General features: G+C 45.8%; 1 protein-coding gene across 5 annotated transcripts in view; it reads left to right on the top strand.

Annotated features, from left to right (window-relative positions):
• The window catches only part of CACNA1E (calcium voltage-gated channel subunit alpha1 E), a 319,528-nt gene extending 304,212 nt beyond the window's left edge, over positions 1-15,316 (top strand). For 3 of the 5 annotated variants that reach the window (XM_030302658.1, XM_030302656.1, XM_030302655.1), the window contains 5 exons: positions 1,264-1,375; positions 4,695-4,823; positions 5,847-6,027; positions 7,050-7,240; positions 8,693-15,316. In XM_030302658.1, the coding sequence (XP_030158518.1) occupies positions 1,264-1,375; positions 4,695-4,823; positions 5,847-6,027; positions 7,050-7,240; positions 8,693-9,253 (1,174 nt within the window). In that variant the 3' untranslated portion in view covers positions 9,254-15,316. The remainder of the gene's footprint in view (positions 1-1,263; positions 1,376-4,694; positions 4,824-5,846; positions 6,028-7,049; positions 7,241-8,692) is intronic. The other 2 variants (XM_030302660.1, XM_030302659.1) reach the window with 1 other exon arrangement.
• The last annotated feature ends 2,042 nt before the right edge of the window (positions 15,317-17,358 follow it).

The raw sequence follows: 17,358 nt of genomic DNA, 5'->3' as shown, positions 1-17,358 counted from the left end.
CTCCTAGTGGTTCTCAGGAGAAGACACACTGAGAAAGATGAGTAACATGTAAGCAGGTCATTTAAATATCAGATCACTCTGTATCAGTTGTAAAAGTTCAGCAAACCTCCTCCCGGCAGCAAGGGGCCAGACAGGGGGGGTGACTCTCTGCTCTTCAGATCTCTCCTTGTGATCCAAGTCAAGGTAAGATTGTGCCTATGGATTATTTTTAAGTAACTGGAACCCCTTGTTTATGCCTCAAATTTTCCAGTGGATGCATTCATGAGTACAGTAGACTCAACCATGAAAGGGCTGTTCCTCGAGCATAAGATGGTAGACCCGTCTCCCCCTGCCAGCTCCACCATTACTGAGAGCTGCGGCCCAGCCCCTGACCACTTTCCTTCTTCCCACGATCAGGAAGCCCACTCTGCATCCTTGAGTAGGTCAGAGGGCACCTGTTATTTTATAGCAGCTATCTTCTCAGGAAAGACTAGCTATCTCTTTTTCTCCTAACCTGCCCCGTGGATCCCATTGGCTAAGAGTGTCCACAGGTACCCAACAGTGGTTTAATATCAGGCACACAGGGACAGCTGTCCATACCTTTCATTCAGAGGCCTCTTACCTCATCACCATTCAAGCATCCCCCTACATAGCCATCAACCCAGAAGTTACCACCTCCTCACCAGCACCTCTGAGATCACTCCACACGTTCATAAACCAACAGATACTATGTCTGGCACAGTCGTCCTTCAATAAATGTTCATAGCATTGAATTGTTTAGTTTGGCCAGGGATGTTGGCACAATAAAACCATATTTCTACTGAAACTGGAGGAAATTTTTTAAAAGACCATGACTGCTTAATATTTAAACAAATTGTTCTCTGTTTAAACTATGGCATTTTTTTCTGCTGAAGGGAGAAACTGAGCAGAAACAGGTTTGCAATCCAGCATTGGTCTTCCATATGGCTGAGTGTGACAAATAATGTCATTTGTCACAGATACACCAGTCACCAGCAGAATACTGAATGGTTCCCAACACAGGTTGAAAACAGTGGTTTCTCCTTTCCAATGCTTTTGCTTTTTTTTTTTTTTTTTACTTTTTAATTCTAGGGTCCAGCTGCCTGTCAGTTACCAGGCTTACAAGCCAGCCAGTATTAAAGGGTGTTACCTTTGGTGGGAAGGAAGTCTTGTCTGGGGTGGGAATTAATAGTGGTGCCTATGACATGGCTTTCTCTCTTTTTCTCTCATGTACACATTACCTCCTACTTTGCCATTGCTTTTCAGGAGTGGCCGTAGTGGATACCCTTCGATGAGTCCGCTCTCCCCCCAGGAAATATTCCAGTTGGCTTGTATGGACCCAGCCGATGATGGACAGTTTCAGGAACAGCAGTCTCTGGTGAATGAATGAGTTACATGACCTCAAAAATCTTTCCTTGGTTTCCTGATCCCTCCCATTCTCATTTCCAAATTTTATTTCATAGCTATGGTTTATCAGGAAAACCCTTTCCAGTAGTCCTGCCAGTTAGTTACCCCAGGAGTTTCCTGCTGTCTCTCCTTTCATAGCTGAATTTCTGATGTTCTGTGACAAATGCTTCCTCTGCAGATTTTTACAATCCCAGAGGCCCCTTACCTACTGCAGGAACTTACACTGCTTCAGGCCAAACCTTCTTAACTTATGCCTGTAAGCAGCAAATGTAGAAGCAAGAGTCAAAATCTTGCCTTGGATATGGGGCCTTAGGATGGACCGTCAGAATGAGTGGCACCAAATGGACAGCTTAGTGTAGCCAGGTACTGCTTCTGGGAACACAGGAATACCCTACGCCAGCCCTTGGGAGACGCCCTGCTCCTGGATCACTCAGGGGAGCACGTGTGAGTGACTGGCTGTCAGCCAAGAGTTACAGAACAATCTCTTACCTCTTTTCTGTGTGTCCCTTTGGGTCACAATTCTACCAGCCAAGTACATTCTAAGAGGTCCCTAAAATCCTTCCCATAAGCCTAGAGTTTTGTTTTTGTTTTAATGTTTGAGAGACAGAGTGAAAACGGGGTAAAGACAAGAGAGATGGAGACACAGAATCCAAAGCAGGCTTCAGGCTCTGAGCTGTCAGCACAGAGCCCGATGCGGGGCTCAAACCCTCATGTGTGAGGTCATGACCTGAGCCAAAGTCAGACGCTTAACCACATGAGCCACCCAGGTGCCCCAAGCCTATAGTTTTTTATTAGCATAAATGATAAAATTCCTGAGAAACCTCTTGAGTCAAGTTTAAGCTTGGAGAAGAGGGGGCACACTGACCTTTAGATTTTGCTAATACAAAGCTAACATGTGATTTCCAATGATAATAGACTTTACCATTATCCTTAGTTCAGGAGTCATCAGATCAGGTTCCTTCCTGAGCTTAGAATTAAACCCCAAGTGTTCATTGGCCTGGGAAGAAAAAGACAAAACCCAACATTTGCAAAAATCCATATAGACAGCTTATAGTAAGTTCTATGCCATTTTGATTATAATTCATCTGTTTTTTCTCTCCCCTTCTCTCCTGACCCCTCTCCACTGCTACCGTGCACCTCAGAGCCATCCTAGATGGATGATGTGGGTGAAATGTGGGACTGATCTGTTTATGGAGTGCATGTCTGCTGGCATGAGTACCCTCAGAGCAGGGCAAAACCCTTTGGTAGCTCAAATGGGTGATTCCGTCTCCAGTGACTGCAGAGACAGGGAATTCTGCGTCGCTGTGTTTGGGAGACAGCTAGACCAGACCCTCGCATGGTATGAGTGCCTTAGGTGTTCTTGGTAAGGTAGGCAGGAAGCCTTGAACGAATTTCCTGCCTTTCTTTGTGAGGAATTTAGTACCATGGACTAATTGGTACAGATAGTTTGATTCTTAAAAGTGCCTCTCAGCATTTTACAGCTTGTCTGCCTCATGATGCGTCTGGCTGGGAAAATCTCAATAATGTGTCCTTTCTTTCACAGGGAGGCTTTCTTTATTACATCATTATTTCTGTGGGTTCCCCAGGGCTGAGCCGTAGTGCCAGGACTTTTTGGATATGTGTTCATCTCATTGTCAGTACTGGTGTCTGTAATTCAGTTCAGGTGTCAGCCCGTGCTATACTCTCACCACTGTGTACTCCTGCCCATCCCTTGGGGCCCCCCGCTCCACGTCCAGAGGCGTGGCCATGATTTGTGCGTGTGTCTTACACTACCTCTCACACCCCACAGCCTGTAGTGTTGTTACCACGTCTGTTTCAAGTCGGACCTGTGTGCTTTATAAAGCATGTACTACAAACACTATAATTCCCTCAAGTGCACGTATCACATGTCCTAGGAAGGCAGTCCTCCCATTCACCCCAGTAACCACCCAGCCACAGGGTCTTGGGCACGCTTCCTTCAGCAGTGCCCTATTCAGACAACTAGGTTGTTAAGGTATAATTTCCTAAATATAAAATAGCTTTTTCTTTCTGGTTTATAATCTCCAGATGTCCAGGATATTTCTAGGTCTCTTTGGTGGCCATGTAAACATTTCCAAGGCAGCCCTACCCTTTATGCAATGACAGTAGCTATCTGTATAGATCATGTACACTTGCCAAACTAACATTCTTTAGCCATGAAAATAACAAAAAAAGTTGCACAGAGACTTAGAAGGGTGGATTGGAAATCTCTAATTCTCTAGAGTGGCACAGGCCAGTATAACAGCTACTACCCACATGTGGCAGTTGAACATTTGAAATGTACTAGTCCAGACTGAGATGTGCGATAGGTAGACTTGGTGCAAAAAAAAAAAAAAAATGTGAAATATCTTCATTTTTTAGATTGATTACATGTTGACATAAGAATATTTGGATATATTGGATTAAAAAAACACAGTTTGATAAAACTACTCTTTTAAATGTAGTTACTAGGAAATTTAAAATTACATAGTAGTTTGGATTATATTGGACTCTGCTAGTTTAGAGCATCCCTGACAGCATCACCTACCACATTTTTCAAATGGTTTCAATCTTAGGAAAGCTCTCAGCTCACAAAATCATGTCTTAAGGTTTGAGATGATATATTTGACACCAGAAATTGGTGACTTTCCTTAGAGTAGGAATTTCTATTTGTTTATTTTTCTTAATTTTATCTATTTATTTTGAGAGAGAAAGAGAGTACAAGCAGGGGAGGGCCCGAGAGAGAGGGAATCTGAAGCAGGCTCCCTACCAACAGCTCAGAGCCTGAAGCGGGGCTCAAACTCACGAACTGTGAGATCATGACCTGAGCCAAAACCAAGAGTTGGACACTTAACTGACTGAGCCACCCAGGTGCCCCAGTAGTTTCTATTTAGTTGATAAATAGGCTTATTCTTTTAATCTAAAGAAGCCAACGCTACCAACTCTCAAAAAGTAGACTTCACATATCTAAGAAGTATTATGACTCATAATACTTTACAGAGCTATACAATCTGAAACATTGCTTAGTAGTAAATAAAAGTGATAAATACTAGACTAGGAAAGGTAATCTTTACCTTTTAATCCCAGGTAGAGCTTTCTGTTTGGGACATCTGGTATACCACATGTGCATACATAAATGGACACATATATACACATACAACTGAGATCATAAAGATGCAAGTCTGTCTTCTAAAAGCCATTTTTGTTATGGAGGAGGCAGAATCATCCACTGGAGGTGAGAAGCAATGAGATGGAACCAAGTCCCACAAGCGTGGCTGTGTGTTTATTTCCAGGAGCCAGAGGTTAGTGAATTAAAAAGCGTGCAGTCCTCTAACCATGGCATCTACCTTCCTTCGGACACCCAGGAGCATACGGGATCTGGGAGGGCATCCTCTATGCCACGCCTGACTGTGGATCCCCAGGTAAAAAGCTATCACCACCTACCCTATGCAGTGGCCTCCTGGGCTGTATTGAATTGGTGGGTTATGAAAAAACATCTGATATTATCAGGTGAGCTCTTGACTTGCCCCCATCCCTTCCCTACAAGAAAAATCTGGCTCATGGGCCATCTTTAATAGAGCCTACTCCTCCACAGTGTGTTTTCAAGGAAGCCCTAACCCTAACAGTCTAGCCAGCAAAATGGTATAACTCCTTCCGGATGGGATCAACATTCTCAAGACTCAACCAGCCATGCAAGAAATATTTTACAGGATTTTCCCTGTGTATTTTTCCTTTTCTCCTTTCCTGGTTCCCCCAGCACATATGCAATTATGTACACACACAGCTCTGTGTCAGGACCGTCTGTCCTAACCAGTGCAGGCCACGCCTCATTTGTCTGTTTTCCTGGCTTTTTTTCTGTCTGTCTGTCTCACATCAAGTTTTGACAGAGACAAGAAGTTTTTGTGGATCTGTTTTAACATCTGTGGCAAATCAAAAATGCCAGAGTTTAAGGTGGGACTAGGATGGAACCCATGATAGAGAGCAGTTCAATCTTAGATGCTGCCCAGTGACAGGCTCTCCTAAGCTCCCAGGCTACATGGCAGGGCCTTCTCTGGCGAGGGGAAACAATAAAAGGCAAAGCTGTGCTTCTTGTGTGGTGCAGACTTTTTTTGACAATTGCCTTCACATATTCCAAGGTTCACTGCAGGTCCTGGCTGAGTTCTTCTGGTAAATGGCTGTATGGGAAGCTTACCCTGTATACTCAGCTGCTTGCTTTCCTGAGCACGAAGAAAAGACCCTAGTTAAGTCTCAGTATCTGTGTTAATATAGCATAAGACACTTTCTGGAACAGCCTCCTTCAGCTCAGGTCTGAGCAAGAGGGATTCAAGGGAAGTTATGCTTTGCAATGTTCAATAATTTCTATCTCACTTCTTCCCTAATTTTAGAACCTTCCAGTAATTAATCTGGATTTTGTGTTCCTCTGGGGGGGGGGTTCATGTTTCCAGGTGGTGACAGACCCTAGCTCCATGAGACGCTCATTTTCCACCATTCGGGATAAGCGTTCAAATTCCTCATGGTTGGAGGAATTCTCTATGGAGAGAAGCAGTGAAAACACCTACAAGTCACGTCGCCGGAGTTACCACTCCTCCCTGAGACTGTCAGCTCATCGCCTGAATTCTGACTCAGGTGAAGGGGTCTTCACTGTTCACCTCTTTTCAGGCTCCCGCCCTGACGACCAATTCTGGCAAGAACTGAAAATCACTGGAACAGGATTCAGATAAGGATGCAGGTTGAGGAGAGTAAGGGAAGGAAGAACACTCATGACCAGAAGTGGCTTCCCTTTGTGACTTAACCCAAAATGAAGTCCTCTATATTCATCCTAAAGGCTGAAATTTCTTTCTTTCAGAGTAGGGCTATAGAAATCATTAAAATGTATAGCGTTATTGAAGCAATTATGTTGTATACCTGAAACTAATTTAACCTTGTATTTCAGTTATATTTCAATAATAAAAAAAAACTGAGATTTTCAAATGGCCTTCTGCAAAACCCCGGGGGTTTGCTAGGGGGCCTCTGATATATTCCTGGCAGGGTCTGGGCTCTCACCTCCAACTCCGCTTCAACTTCGATAGTGTTACCTGGAATTGTTTTAGGTATTTGAGTTTCATTTTTTGTGTTTTTTTGTTTTGTTTTGTTTTGTTTTAAGGAAAAGGGTCATACTGATAACAATCATTAGCAAATCATTAGTCTACTTCAAATGCTGTTTTGCTAGATGAGGAAACATATTAAAAAGCAGTGACATGCCTGTAGCATAGGGCCAGTAATTCACAGAAATGGGACTAGAAGCCCTCAATGGGACTGAAACCCTTTGACCTCCATCCCTTCTACTGGTGCCATCTTGCCCCCCAAAAGTTACACACCCATGTTTAGGACGTAGAGAATTCCTGGGCCAGGGTGTTGGCAAAGATTCTATCTTAATTGTGTCTAGGGTTAACAGAAGCAGAAGAGAACCAATTGCATCCTTTGGCCTATGTGTCTGCACACTTACCTCTTCACAAAGGGTAGTTTTCCGACCTTTCCCTCCTGCCTCTGACATGCCTGGAGAAGCTGGGGTTCTTTAGGGGCTCAGTCCCAGGCTATATGACATCTCTTTATGTTCAGAGGCCAGTATGGGTAGAGTTGTGATCAGATGCTTTTGTCTTCTCTCCCAGGCCACAAGTCTGACACCCACCGCTCAGGGGGCAGAGAGCGGGGACGGTCAAAAGAGCGAAAGCATCTTCTCTCTCCCGATGTCTCCCGCTGCAACTCAGAGGAGCGAGGGACCCAGGCTGACTGGGAGTCCCCCGAGCGCCATGAGTCCAGGTCTCCCAGCGAGGGCAGGTCACAGACCCCCAACAGACAGGTGAGCATGGAGAGGAAGTGGAGCCTCTAGAAAGATAGGGAAGAGTGGTCTGTTAACATTAGGTGCAAAATATGGGCACCCACACAGACCTTGGTTTCACAGGAAACTATATCCATTGTGCGCAGAAGTTAGCTACTCATGCTTGTGTACTTACAAAGGATAGGAATTCACAGAAAACCAGATAGTTCCCCCAAGAAAGACAATGGTATCATCTCAGTCCTCAGAACCCAGAGGTACAAAGTCCCAACAAATACGTGCATGAATGTCTCAGCCAGATTTAGGAGGAAAAGATCACCTTTAGCCAGAAAAATTTCTTTGACCAGTTACATGATCCTAAGTATTAGTTAGAATGGTGATTCATCCCTCAGCACAGGATTTATAAGTTGGATCAGTTCAACCTTACTGACCTAGCTTCCAGCCATCACAAGAAGACCACCTTCTTCTTCCAGACTATTGTTGAAACACCATCCTTTGCCTAAAAAACAACTACCCGAGCTATGTGAAAACATGCTCTAGCCCTGCTCTCCTCCTCCCAGCCCTACCATGGGTGTCAGAGCCCAGATGGGAGATCCAGTCAACAGCAGTGAGCAGAGGGGAGGAGGAGGGGCTAATAGAGACTTTTAGAGGCAGTGGAGAACTTTCTTCTAGAGTAGTGGCTTTCAAATTTCAGTGCAGAACATAATCACCAAAGCATAGCCTTGGGGTCTAAAGCATTCTACTTCAGTAGTGAGACCAGCTAGAAAGGGAAACCCAGAAGTCTGCAGTTGAAAGGACCCCTTCTTCCCCAAGAGTTTCTGAGCAGGTGGCTCATGGGTCACACATACCTTGAGAAACACCTTCCAGAAGGTCCGTTTACTGGCACTGGGCTCAGGGACCCTTGGGAATAAATAGGTGAGCAGGTCACGTAAGGTCTGAGGAAGCAGCTGGTCATGTGGATGAGTTAACGTCAGCAAGCCACTGAAGACTCGAAGGCAAAAGTGAAGAGGAGGGAAGGTGTTTGCCATTCCTTCAGATCCACTTCCCAAGAAGGATTTCCCAAACACCAGCCCTAGAGCATTCATTCACCTTTCCTGTAAGTGGTCTTTCTGAAAAGTCCCAAGGCTTTCTTTGGTGAGCCACTTGTAACATATATAGAGCTTCCAGATCTTCGCTACTTGAAGTGTTTGTTGCATGGTCCGGCACCTGGGAGCTTGTTAGAAGTGCAGAGTCTCAGGCCTCAGCTGCAGTTTAAATGGACCTGCCCTGGCCTATGTGGCAGAGACTCCTCAGTCTCAGTTAATCCCTGCATTCCTAGGGGAGGGGACTTGCAGATGGGACCCCAACTCAGCCCTCCCTCCCCCAGAGTCCAGACTCCACAGGCTCTCTGTCAGAAGGGTTAGGGGCTGTAACAGGGCCGCAAGTAGGGATCAGGCCCAGCCCCGTCTAACATGCCATGTCTGTCCCACTGCACAGGGCACGGGTTCCCTGAGTGAGAGCTCCATCCCCTCCATCTCTGACACCAGCACTCCGAGAAGAAGTCGCCGGCAGCTCCCGCCCGTGCCACCAAAGCCTCGGCCCCTCCTTTCCTACAGCTCCCTGATTCGACACACCGGGAGCATGTCTCCACCGGCTGATGGAAGCGAGGGTGGCTCTCCGCTGGCCTCCCAAGCCCTGGAGAGCCCTGAGGCCGGCCTGGCGGAGTCTTCCAGCTCCCGGCACGTACAGCAGGGTCAGCACGCACAGCAGGGTCAGCACGCCTCCCCACAGCGCTACATCTCCGAGCCCTACCTGGCCCTGCACGAAGACTCCCACGCCTCGGACTGTGGCGAGGAGGAGACGCTCACCTTCGAAGCAGCTGTGGCCACCAGCCTGGGCCGCTCCAACACCATCGGCTCGGCCCCACCGCTGCGGCACAGCTGGCAGATGCCCAATGGGCACTATCGACGGCGGAGGCGCGGGGGGCCCGGGCCAGGTGTGATGTGTGGGGCTGTCAGCGACCTCCTGAGTGACACGGAAGAGGACGACAAGTGCTAGAGGCTGCTCCCCCCTCCGATGCATGCTCTTCTCACACGGAGAAAACCAGGACCGAATTGGGAAGCCAGTGCTGCCCGGGGGGGAGGAAGAGGGAGGAGGAAGAGAGAAGGACACCATGCATTATTGGACAAGACGAAGGAAAGGACCCAAGGAAAACCAGTCGAACGCGCCTGATTGCTTTACTTCCCTTTGCAAGATGGGCACTGCCATAGTTTTGCCTCTTTGCTGGGGAAAGGAAATACAAGAACACAGAGGGTTATTCCCACGGCAGAAGGGACGTGAGGATGGCTTTGCTTCCCCTTGCCCCTTCCCACTTTTCTCTAAGCCGTGGAGGGATGGAGCTGGCCTGTGTCTACGCCCCTTGCCCTGAAGAGCCTGGAAGATTTTTCTGGCTCTTAACTGGGGAGTCGTGGAGGCCACAGGAGAGGAACCTCCTCCCTCACCAGCTCTTGCTCCCTGGCCAGCACCACTGCCATCAGGGCAACCGCAACGGCATCTCCTGCATTACCCTCTGGCTTGCTTCCCCCAAAGAAGCACAGGCTAAGTTTAGGAGCCTTGGATGCCAAGGATAGGAGGCAAGGAGGGAGGGAAAAGCTGAAGTGGAACAAGGGGTCAGGGTGCCGTGGCAGCAGCAGCAAGGGCTGGTCTGGGTGAGCAAAGCCATAGTCCAGCAGCCCAGACCACAGGGGAGAGGCTCAGAGAGATGATGAATGGGTGGTGTTGGGGGCAACAGTCCTGTCTCTTGGAAGCCTGTCACCCACTCAGTAGGTGCTGCATTAGGGTAGGCCAGGGAGGTCCCTCAGGCTCCACAGAGGTCCCTGACGCTCCAGGAAGGGTGATATTTTAAAAGCATTTAACCCCTCTGGCCAGCGCACCAGCTGGTGTGAGCAGAGGTTCAGCCTTCCTGCTGGCGCCCCGTGCTCTGCCAGGCCTTAGCCCTGCAAATGCTGGTCATAAGGGATCCCTGAGGGGGGTGGGGGCCATTTAAGGCACAGTCTGTTTTCCAACCAGTCTAGAAGAACGTGGAACAGTCCTACAGTTGTATCAGCACATACAGCCAAATGTCAACCTAGACTCTGGCCCAGGAGCCCGCGGGCCTCTCTGCCAGTCCCTGACCAGGCAGCACACATAAACCCAAGGTGGGCCCTACATCACCTGGTAGAGACTTCTAGAGAGAGAGGAAAGGCAGACAGATTGAAATGAGAAGCTTCCATGGGAGCATCAGTGTGAGTTTGCTGAGGACCTCCTGGGAGGAGGGGCCCTTGGTCTGGCAGCTTCCTCAGCCAGCTTGTGCTTAAGGGTCAGTTTGGCATGATACTTGGAAGGTGATCAGTAAATATACCTCAGCTTAGACCTGGGCTGCTCCTCCCAGCAAAGCAGGCTCTGACGGGGCCTCATCACATCATGTGATGAGCCTGGGCTTTACCCCTCCCCAGAGTAAGAGCTGGACAGAAGACAGCCTCAGGCCACTGTGTCCTTCTTAACTCCCCAATCTCAGAAGCGTTACGAAAAAGAGAGCCTTTCTTGGCTAATCCGTGCTCCTCTTGTTTCGACTGTCCATTCAGGGAAGCACATCACTCTCTTTATCTGGTGGAATGCACCGTCCCCTTCACTTCCTCCCTGGGCTCATCACAGTAAGGAGAAGGATCCCCGGAGAAGGGCGCCAGGCAGGGCTTTCCCTGCCCCACCAGGAGCAGATGGGGCTTTCCTCGCAGGACCCTCCCCTGGCCTGACATCACAGTGGATAAACACTCTTTTTTATCCTCCTCCAGCCAAAACAGACTCCACCTCTTGGGTAGGAGAAGTTAGGCGCTGTTGTTTTTCTTAGAAGGAGCCTCTTTTTACTTATGAAGCTTTTTGTTTGTTTTGGTTGAAATGGAACTAAGGAGTAGTTGCATCAACCCCGAAAAGCCAAATACAATCACGTGGCTGCAGGATCATTTGTCATGGCTCTGCCTTCTCTTCTAGGTATTGATGCAGCTTCATGACCCATGGTCAGCCCCTCCAATCAAAGGACTCCCAGGGCAGGAGACCAGTGAGGCAGAACATAAGCTGCCTCCCCTCAGACCTTCCGCTCACTTTCATTTTCGTCTCCCGCTGAGCACTTGTGTACTCGGGAGTAGCTAGCAATGTGAACATGACCGTGGAACGCCCTGATCCTAACAGGCGTGCGCTTTACACAAAACTCAGGCGCTGGGCCTCATAGTGTGGTAAAGGTTTCCTCTGCTCAGCATCATTTCGTGCCAAAGTGCTGCTGTGGGCTGCTTTCTGTGCACAAAATTGCTTTCTTCCACCTCAGAAATGCAGCTTTCCCTGGGGACAGGCCCACAACAGGACAGCCGTTCTGAGTCAGCAAGTCTATTGCATTGTGTTTTGAGAAAAGGAATTGAAGCGATATCTTAAGCCATTTCAACAGCAGGAGAAATTTGGGCTGGCAGAGCAATTACCAGAAATGGAATTTGCCTGTAAACCACATTACGAACACTAAATTTACCATGCCAGGAAACCTTCCTGGACACCTGAACTCCTTAAACCCCTATATACACAAGAATTTGAGTCTTAAACAAAGTGCTGTAAAGCCTTGCAGACGCAGTCTCCTGACCAACCACCTGCGTTTTTCTAGATCAGTTTCCCCTGACCAAGAAATTGGGTTTCTTCTCCCTTAGCCTGCATTTATCTTTCCATTAAGACCAGAAAATAAAAGACAGTCTTCAGTTAAGTCACAGAACTCATTATCATAATCTTCTAACCATTTCCTTCTGCCTGTTGATAAGTATGAACTCTCACCTTCCCTCTAATAGTTGACCAGGACATCCCTTCCTACTTATCAGATTCTGCCTCTTCTCTTTCCCTTGTAAAGCAGCCCCTTGAGATCTCAAAACATGTGCTTCTCTTTGGATTAAAAAAGTATGGCAGCATCTCAAGAAATGCCAAGCAAACTGGGAACACTATCAGTGTTTCAGACACTCAGTGTTATCAGACTTAGTACTGCAGGTCCCCTCAGAAGAATCTTTATATATCCAGTTTCCCTTGCTAATATTAGTCTTCAGCATCCTCTCAAAACAAAGAAGGAGTGAGGGAGAGAGGAAGGGGAAAAAAAAGAAGGAAAAGAAACCAAGGTGGAGAGATAGTCTATGTCTGTGTTTAGATACTCCTCTCTTCACTCACAGCTCCAGGCAGACTTCTAGTAACTCACGTGTCTCCCTCTCTCAATCCCCATGAGGTCAGAATGCCAGCCGGCCTTCAGACATAGGAGTAGAGCTCTAGGTCAAGAGGCTCTGTGAACCAGGGTCAGGATAGAATTACCTCCACTGTAAAGAGGGTGTACCCTTGAATGTCCCCCCCAGGGTCAACATAAGCCATGAACACAACTGCCCAATGTGGATCTGTCCCTTCTTCTAGCTGAGGAATCAATTTCTGTTCTGGGCTTCACTTCTCACTACTCACTGTCCTTACAGGGTACTGAAATCACGGACATTTCTCTGAAGCTGAAATCCAGATGTTCTGGATTTTGCACTCTCTTGACTGGGAGCACAAAAAGACAACCCCGTATCCCACCATTCAGCCGGCATCTTCTTTCCATACACACATCCACCTTTCCTACAACCTTTGTGATGAGCCTGAGTGTCTCCTGCCTTCTATTCTCCTATCCCAGCCCTTGCTCTGCTGCATGTTAGCATTGACCCAACTTCTGAGATGGTTAAATTCACCTAGTCCAGGCTTGTTGACGTGCCTGTCTCTGCTGTGGGGGAATGCTTTGATCTCATGAAAATGGTTGGGGACTCACCAGGTGATACGCACAAGGTGATCTGAAACAGTATAAGGTACAGTACTATTGGGGCATGATGGGGATATGAAATGTCTGCATACTCAATGAAAGCCTACTGCAGGCAAATTAGGTCTCTCCTGGCATAATAGAACAAAATTTAATAATTTTGATTTTTTTTAAAGAAAGTTCTCAATTTTTCATTACGTCCTATTTCTAAAGCCTGTTCTGGATGTCTCATTTTTGGACAGAGTTTGTCTTTAGTAGGTTGAGCCAAGGATACATGGAGATTCATTTCTCAGCTAAGCTATAATAAATATTATGAGGTCATGTAAAGAAAAGGTTTATGTGTAACAGGCAGGGAGCAGATAGTCCTCTACCTTGGAGGAACTTTGTGAAACTGGAAGGTTAAGGAATTTTCACCCTTTTTTTTTTTAATCAGTTTCATGTTTGTTATGATGTGAGACCTTCAAAGGCATGGTGCCAGTGTGCACAAAGATCATGGTGAGGAGAGGCATTTCCATGCCTTGGGGTAGCCTCTTCCTCACCAGATTCTCCCTTCCTGTCCATTCTTCCTCCCTAGATTCCCAGGCCTTGAGCATTGTCTGAGAGGTTTAGGTGAGGTCATTGTAAGGCAAGATAAAAGAGAGAAGTGGTCCCCTTGCAAGTGGCCAGTTGGAGTGTCATGTTTTAATTCCAGACAAGAGCCCCACAAGGAATCAGGTCTAGGTTTGGATAAATCTATCTCCATACTGAGACTCTTAATTTAATAAAAGCCAAACAGAATTAACTCAGGACTTAGGACCTAACCTTTGCATGACAGGATCAGAAGAGACGCCACATTAATGAGTGCTGCCTGTATTTGCAGCTCTTTCTGTCTTTAGTTTTCTCTTCGGCGAACCACCCAGTATATTGTAGCCATTTATCCCAATGGAGCCCCAGCTGATGGCTTCTCTGCTGGTTGCAGTAGCAGGCTTAGCTAATGACAGCTGAGGTGATCTGTCAGCCATCATGTGCTGACTGACCCTCATTCAGTCAGAAAAACACAGACGTACCACATGGGGGATTGGATAAAAAACTGAACTATCTTTGGTTTCTGATGGCCATCTTTTTCTTCCCTTAAATCCTTCCTACTTTGACCCTCTGATGCTTAGGCATCCTTGAGAAATCACTCCAAGCCAAAGATAACAGATCCATAGATTGTCCCAGCCTACCCAAAGGGCCTGGAAAGCTTCGCTTAACAAAACTCAAGCCAGTTGGTGGAGAAATATGAATGAGACTCACACAGAGTCTAATGGAGAGCTGGGGTGCCTCCAAACTGCCCTTCTATTTTTGTAGACTTCTTCCTTCTGCTCCCCTCCCTCGTGCTAAAAATGGGGAGAAAGGGACACTAGTATCTTGACCTAAATGCAAACGATTTTATAATAAGCCATGCTACTGTGTAAATACATTATTGAGGCTTGAATTCTTATTTCTGGGGGTATGAAAGAGTTGAGCAAATCTGATTTTTAAAATGGTAAGGGGATCTATGTTTATTTTTATTTGGTATCTTTTTGTTTGGATTTTTTGTAACCTGCTCTAGAATAACAATGAAGGATAAATATGTGCTCTGCAGTGTTTCTGAATCAGCTTCTAATTAATTTCCATCAAAGTTAATATATTTAAACCAAAAGTCTGAGGTTATATAGTACCAGTTCCCTCTTCTCTCTCTGTTTCTTTTGTCTTTCTTTTCCAAGTCAGTCTCTGTCTCTTGTTTCTAGGGACATAAAATGTAACCTACATTAATGTAAAGTTTCCTGAAAACTTCAGTGAGAGCCAAGGAAAGAATAGAATGAATATAGATTTTTTTCCCCAGTACATCTTTAATCAATAAGTAGGAAATTTAGGTCTTGAGAAGATAAAATGTTTAGGAGTATGGTAATCTGGAAATGAAAATTATTGGGGGTCAAAAATAATTCTATTTCAGCCTTCTGTACTAGTGCCTTCAGCAAGGGTATTGCGTCTATATGCTTTATTTCCCTCACTAGGAAAATTGAAATACTAAAGCTTGGCTAATTAATGGGTGTGTCATAGTGTTTGTAAGTAAATTACTATCACATCATTTAAAGTTCTTAGTCTCCACAAATCAACTTAGAAAAATCTTCTGTCCTTTTATCCCACTAAGGACCTATGAAATTCTTGGCATTGCTATAAGCATTCAATTTTTTGGAAGAAACTTCATGTTTACTGGAACCTGAATCCCAGATTTGCTTTATTTTCACCATCTCTTCTTCCCATTTTCCTTCCTCTTTTTTTTTTTTTTTTTTTTTTTTAGCTAAGAAAAAAAAAGTTGACTTATGTTTTTGTTTTTAACGCAGGAAAGAAGTTGAGTTTTCATGGTCAGACCTTCCTGGTACCTTCTTTTTGTGGACACTTAAGCCAGTCCTAGATCAAATAACCATTCTCTAATGCTTAGGATCCTCACAAAGTCCTCTTCTCTAACCCAACATTGACACAGGAGTCTTTTCTCTCTCTCTTTGTTCTGCCAGTTTGTCAGAGGTAAGGGATTCTCTCTGTATTCTGGAAACAGATCGGTAGCATCTATACCAACTACTACTGTTTCCTCTTCGGTTCACTCAGAGGTGGGCCCCAAAACTGAAAGGACACTAAAACAAAGCTGCCAAATCCAAATTTGACCTTATTTGGTGACTCAGTTTTCTTTCCAGTACTCTGATTTCTTTTAGCACTAGTCTGTACCACATAGGAAACCCACTGCTCAAAGCAAGTCTGTTAGAAGTCTGTATAAGGGATGAGCAGGAAAAACACACTCCAGAATCTCAAGGTGCCATTAATCAATTTAAAAAATAAAGGTAAAATGAAATGAGGGCTAAACAATGTAATCTAACTGCCAATTAAAGTATACAGTAGTTCTGGTCTTAGCTACATTTGATATGGTGTTCTACCACATTAAGCAGATCCCAGCAGATATAGTAAAAACATAGGCATTGAATTTTAATGCCTACCAATGGGGATATATACTTAGCCTGCAGGCCAAACTTCAACCAGTGTTTTTCTATCCTGGTGTTTTGTGAACAAGCCAAAATTTATACAAAGCCACCGTAAGTGCTGCACTTGCAGAGGAACCTCCCACTCAGTGATATTAGAGAACAGTCCAACTCCACTCAAATTGAGTCCCAAATTTGAAACTCATCCAGAAAAACCCAATGGAGGAGAAAAATCTAATGCATCAAGTATAGTTGGCATTTTGTAGCTGGGGCAATGTGGGCAGAGGCTAGGAAGACAAGCTATAGAACAAAGAGAAGGTTGAGATGGAAAATACCAGCTAGTCCCAGGAACAGAAGTGTGTGACCTGAGATCGTCTCTTATACTAGATCACTGGTAAACTTGTTAGCACAATACTGGATTCAGAGAAGTTCTCTCTGCTAAACTCACCAAAGGTAGTGGATTTGAAGCCCTCAAAGGATTAATAGAGAACTTTTCCAGAACTGGAGATGGAAAGAAAGGAGGTTCTTGCTTTAAAGCAGCCCAAAGACCATCTCTGTGACTTTAGCAACTCTTCTTTATAGTAGTGCCAATAGTGGAGAGATTTTACTGATCTTCCTAGTGGTACAAGTGCCACGGGAGGGGAGAGGGATGGTGAGTGGGACAGGGGATGAGCTTTATCAGGAACAGATTTCAAACTGCGAAGGGTGCACCGGTACCAGCCTCAAAGGATAGCATTACAAAAAAGTAGACAACCGGGTGTCCAGGCCATGCCATCTGTCCTTTGGGACTTAAGGTCAGGCCATTCCCGCCTTGATTTGCTCTTAGAAGATGAGCATGTAAGACAGGATCAAGAGAAAAATTGGGTGCTTTGTCTTAGGCTGTTAAAACGCTGCCACCTGCATTACAAAACATACGTGAGTCAAGACACTAGAGACACTTCCTTATGGGCAGCATCCACTGCGGTGTGCCAGCCTGACACCCCTTCAGTAATGGTGGGTGAATGGCAGCCAGTGCTGGCCCGCCTAGAGTATCGGTGCATCTTTCCTAAAGCCAGAGTTCAGCACTGCATGTTGACCAGGTGGATATCCTGTAATATAAATGCTCGTTTGGATCCAAAAGGAAAATTATTAAAAATAAAAGAAAGATGAACAAATTTAATGTTTTTGGGGGGGGGGTCAAAGAAAAGAATAAATAAAACCTTGTTGTAAAGAATTAATCGGCCTGATTGCCCTCACTCTTGTTTCTTTGCTCCCTAAAAAGGGAGGTCACAGGAGTGAAACCTCGCCAGAACTCTCGGGGTAAGTGGCAGCAGGTTCTGCAGTGCAGTTGGCTGACATCTGGTCAGCCCAGCTAA

This window comes from Lynx canadensis, chromosome F1, assembly GCF_007474595.2.
Source record: "Lynx canadensis isolate LIC74 chromosome F1, mLynCan4.pri.v2, whole genome shotgun sequence".
NCBI lineage: Eukaryota > Metazoa > Chordata > Mammalia > Carnivora > Felidae > Lynx > Lynx canadensis.
Note: the sequence above shows the minus strand (reverse complement) of the source record. Positions and strands in the feature narration are given on the sequence as shown.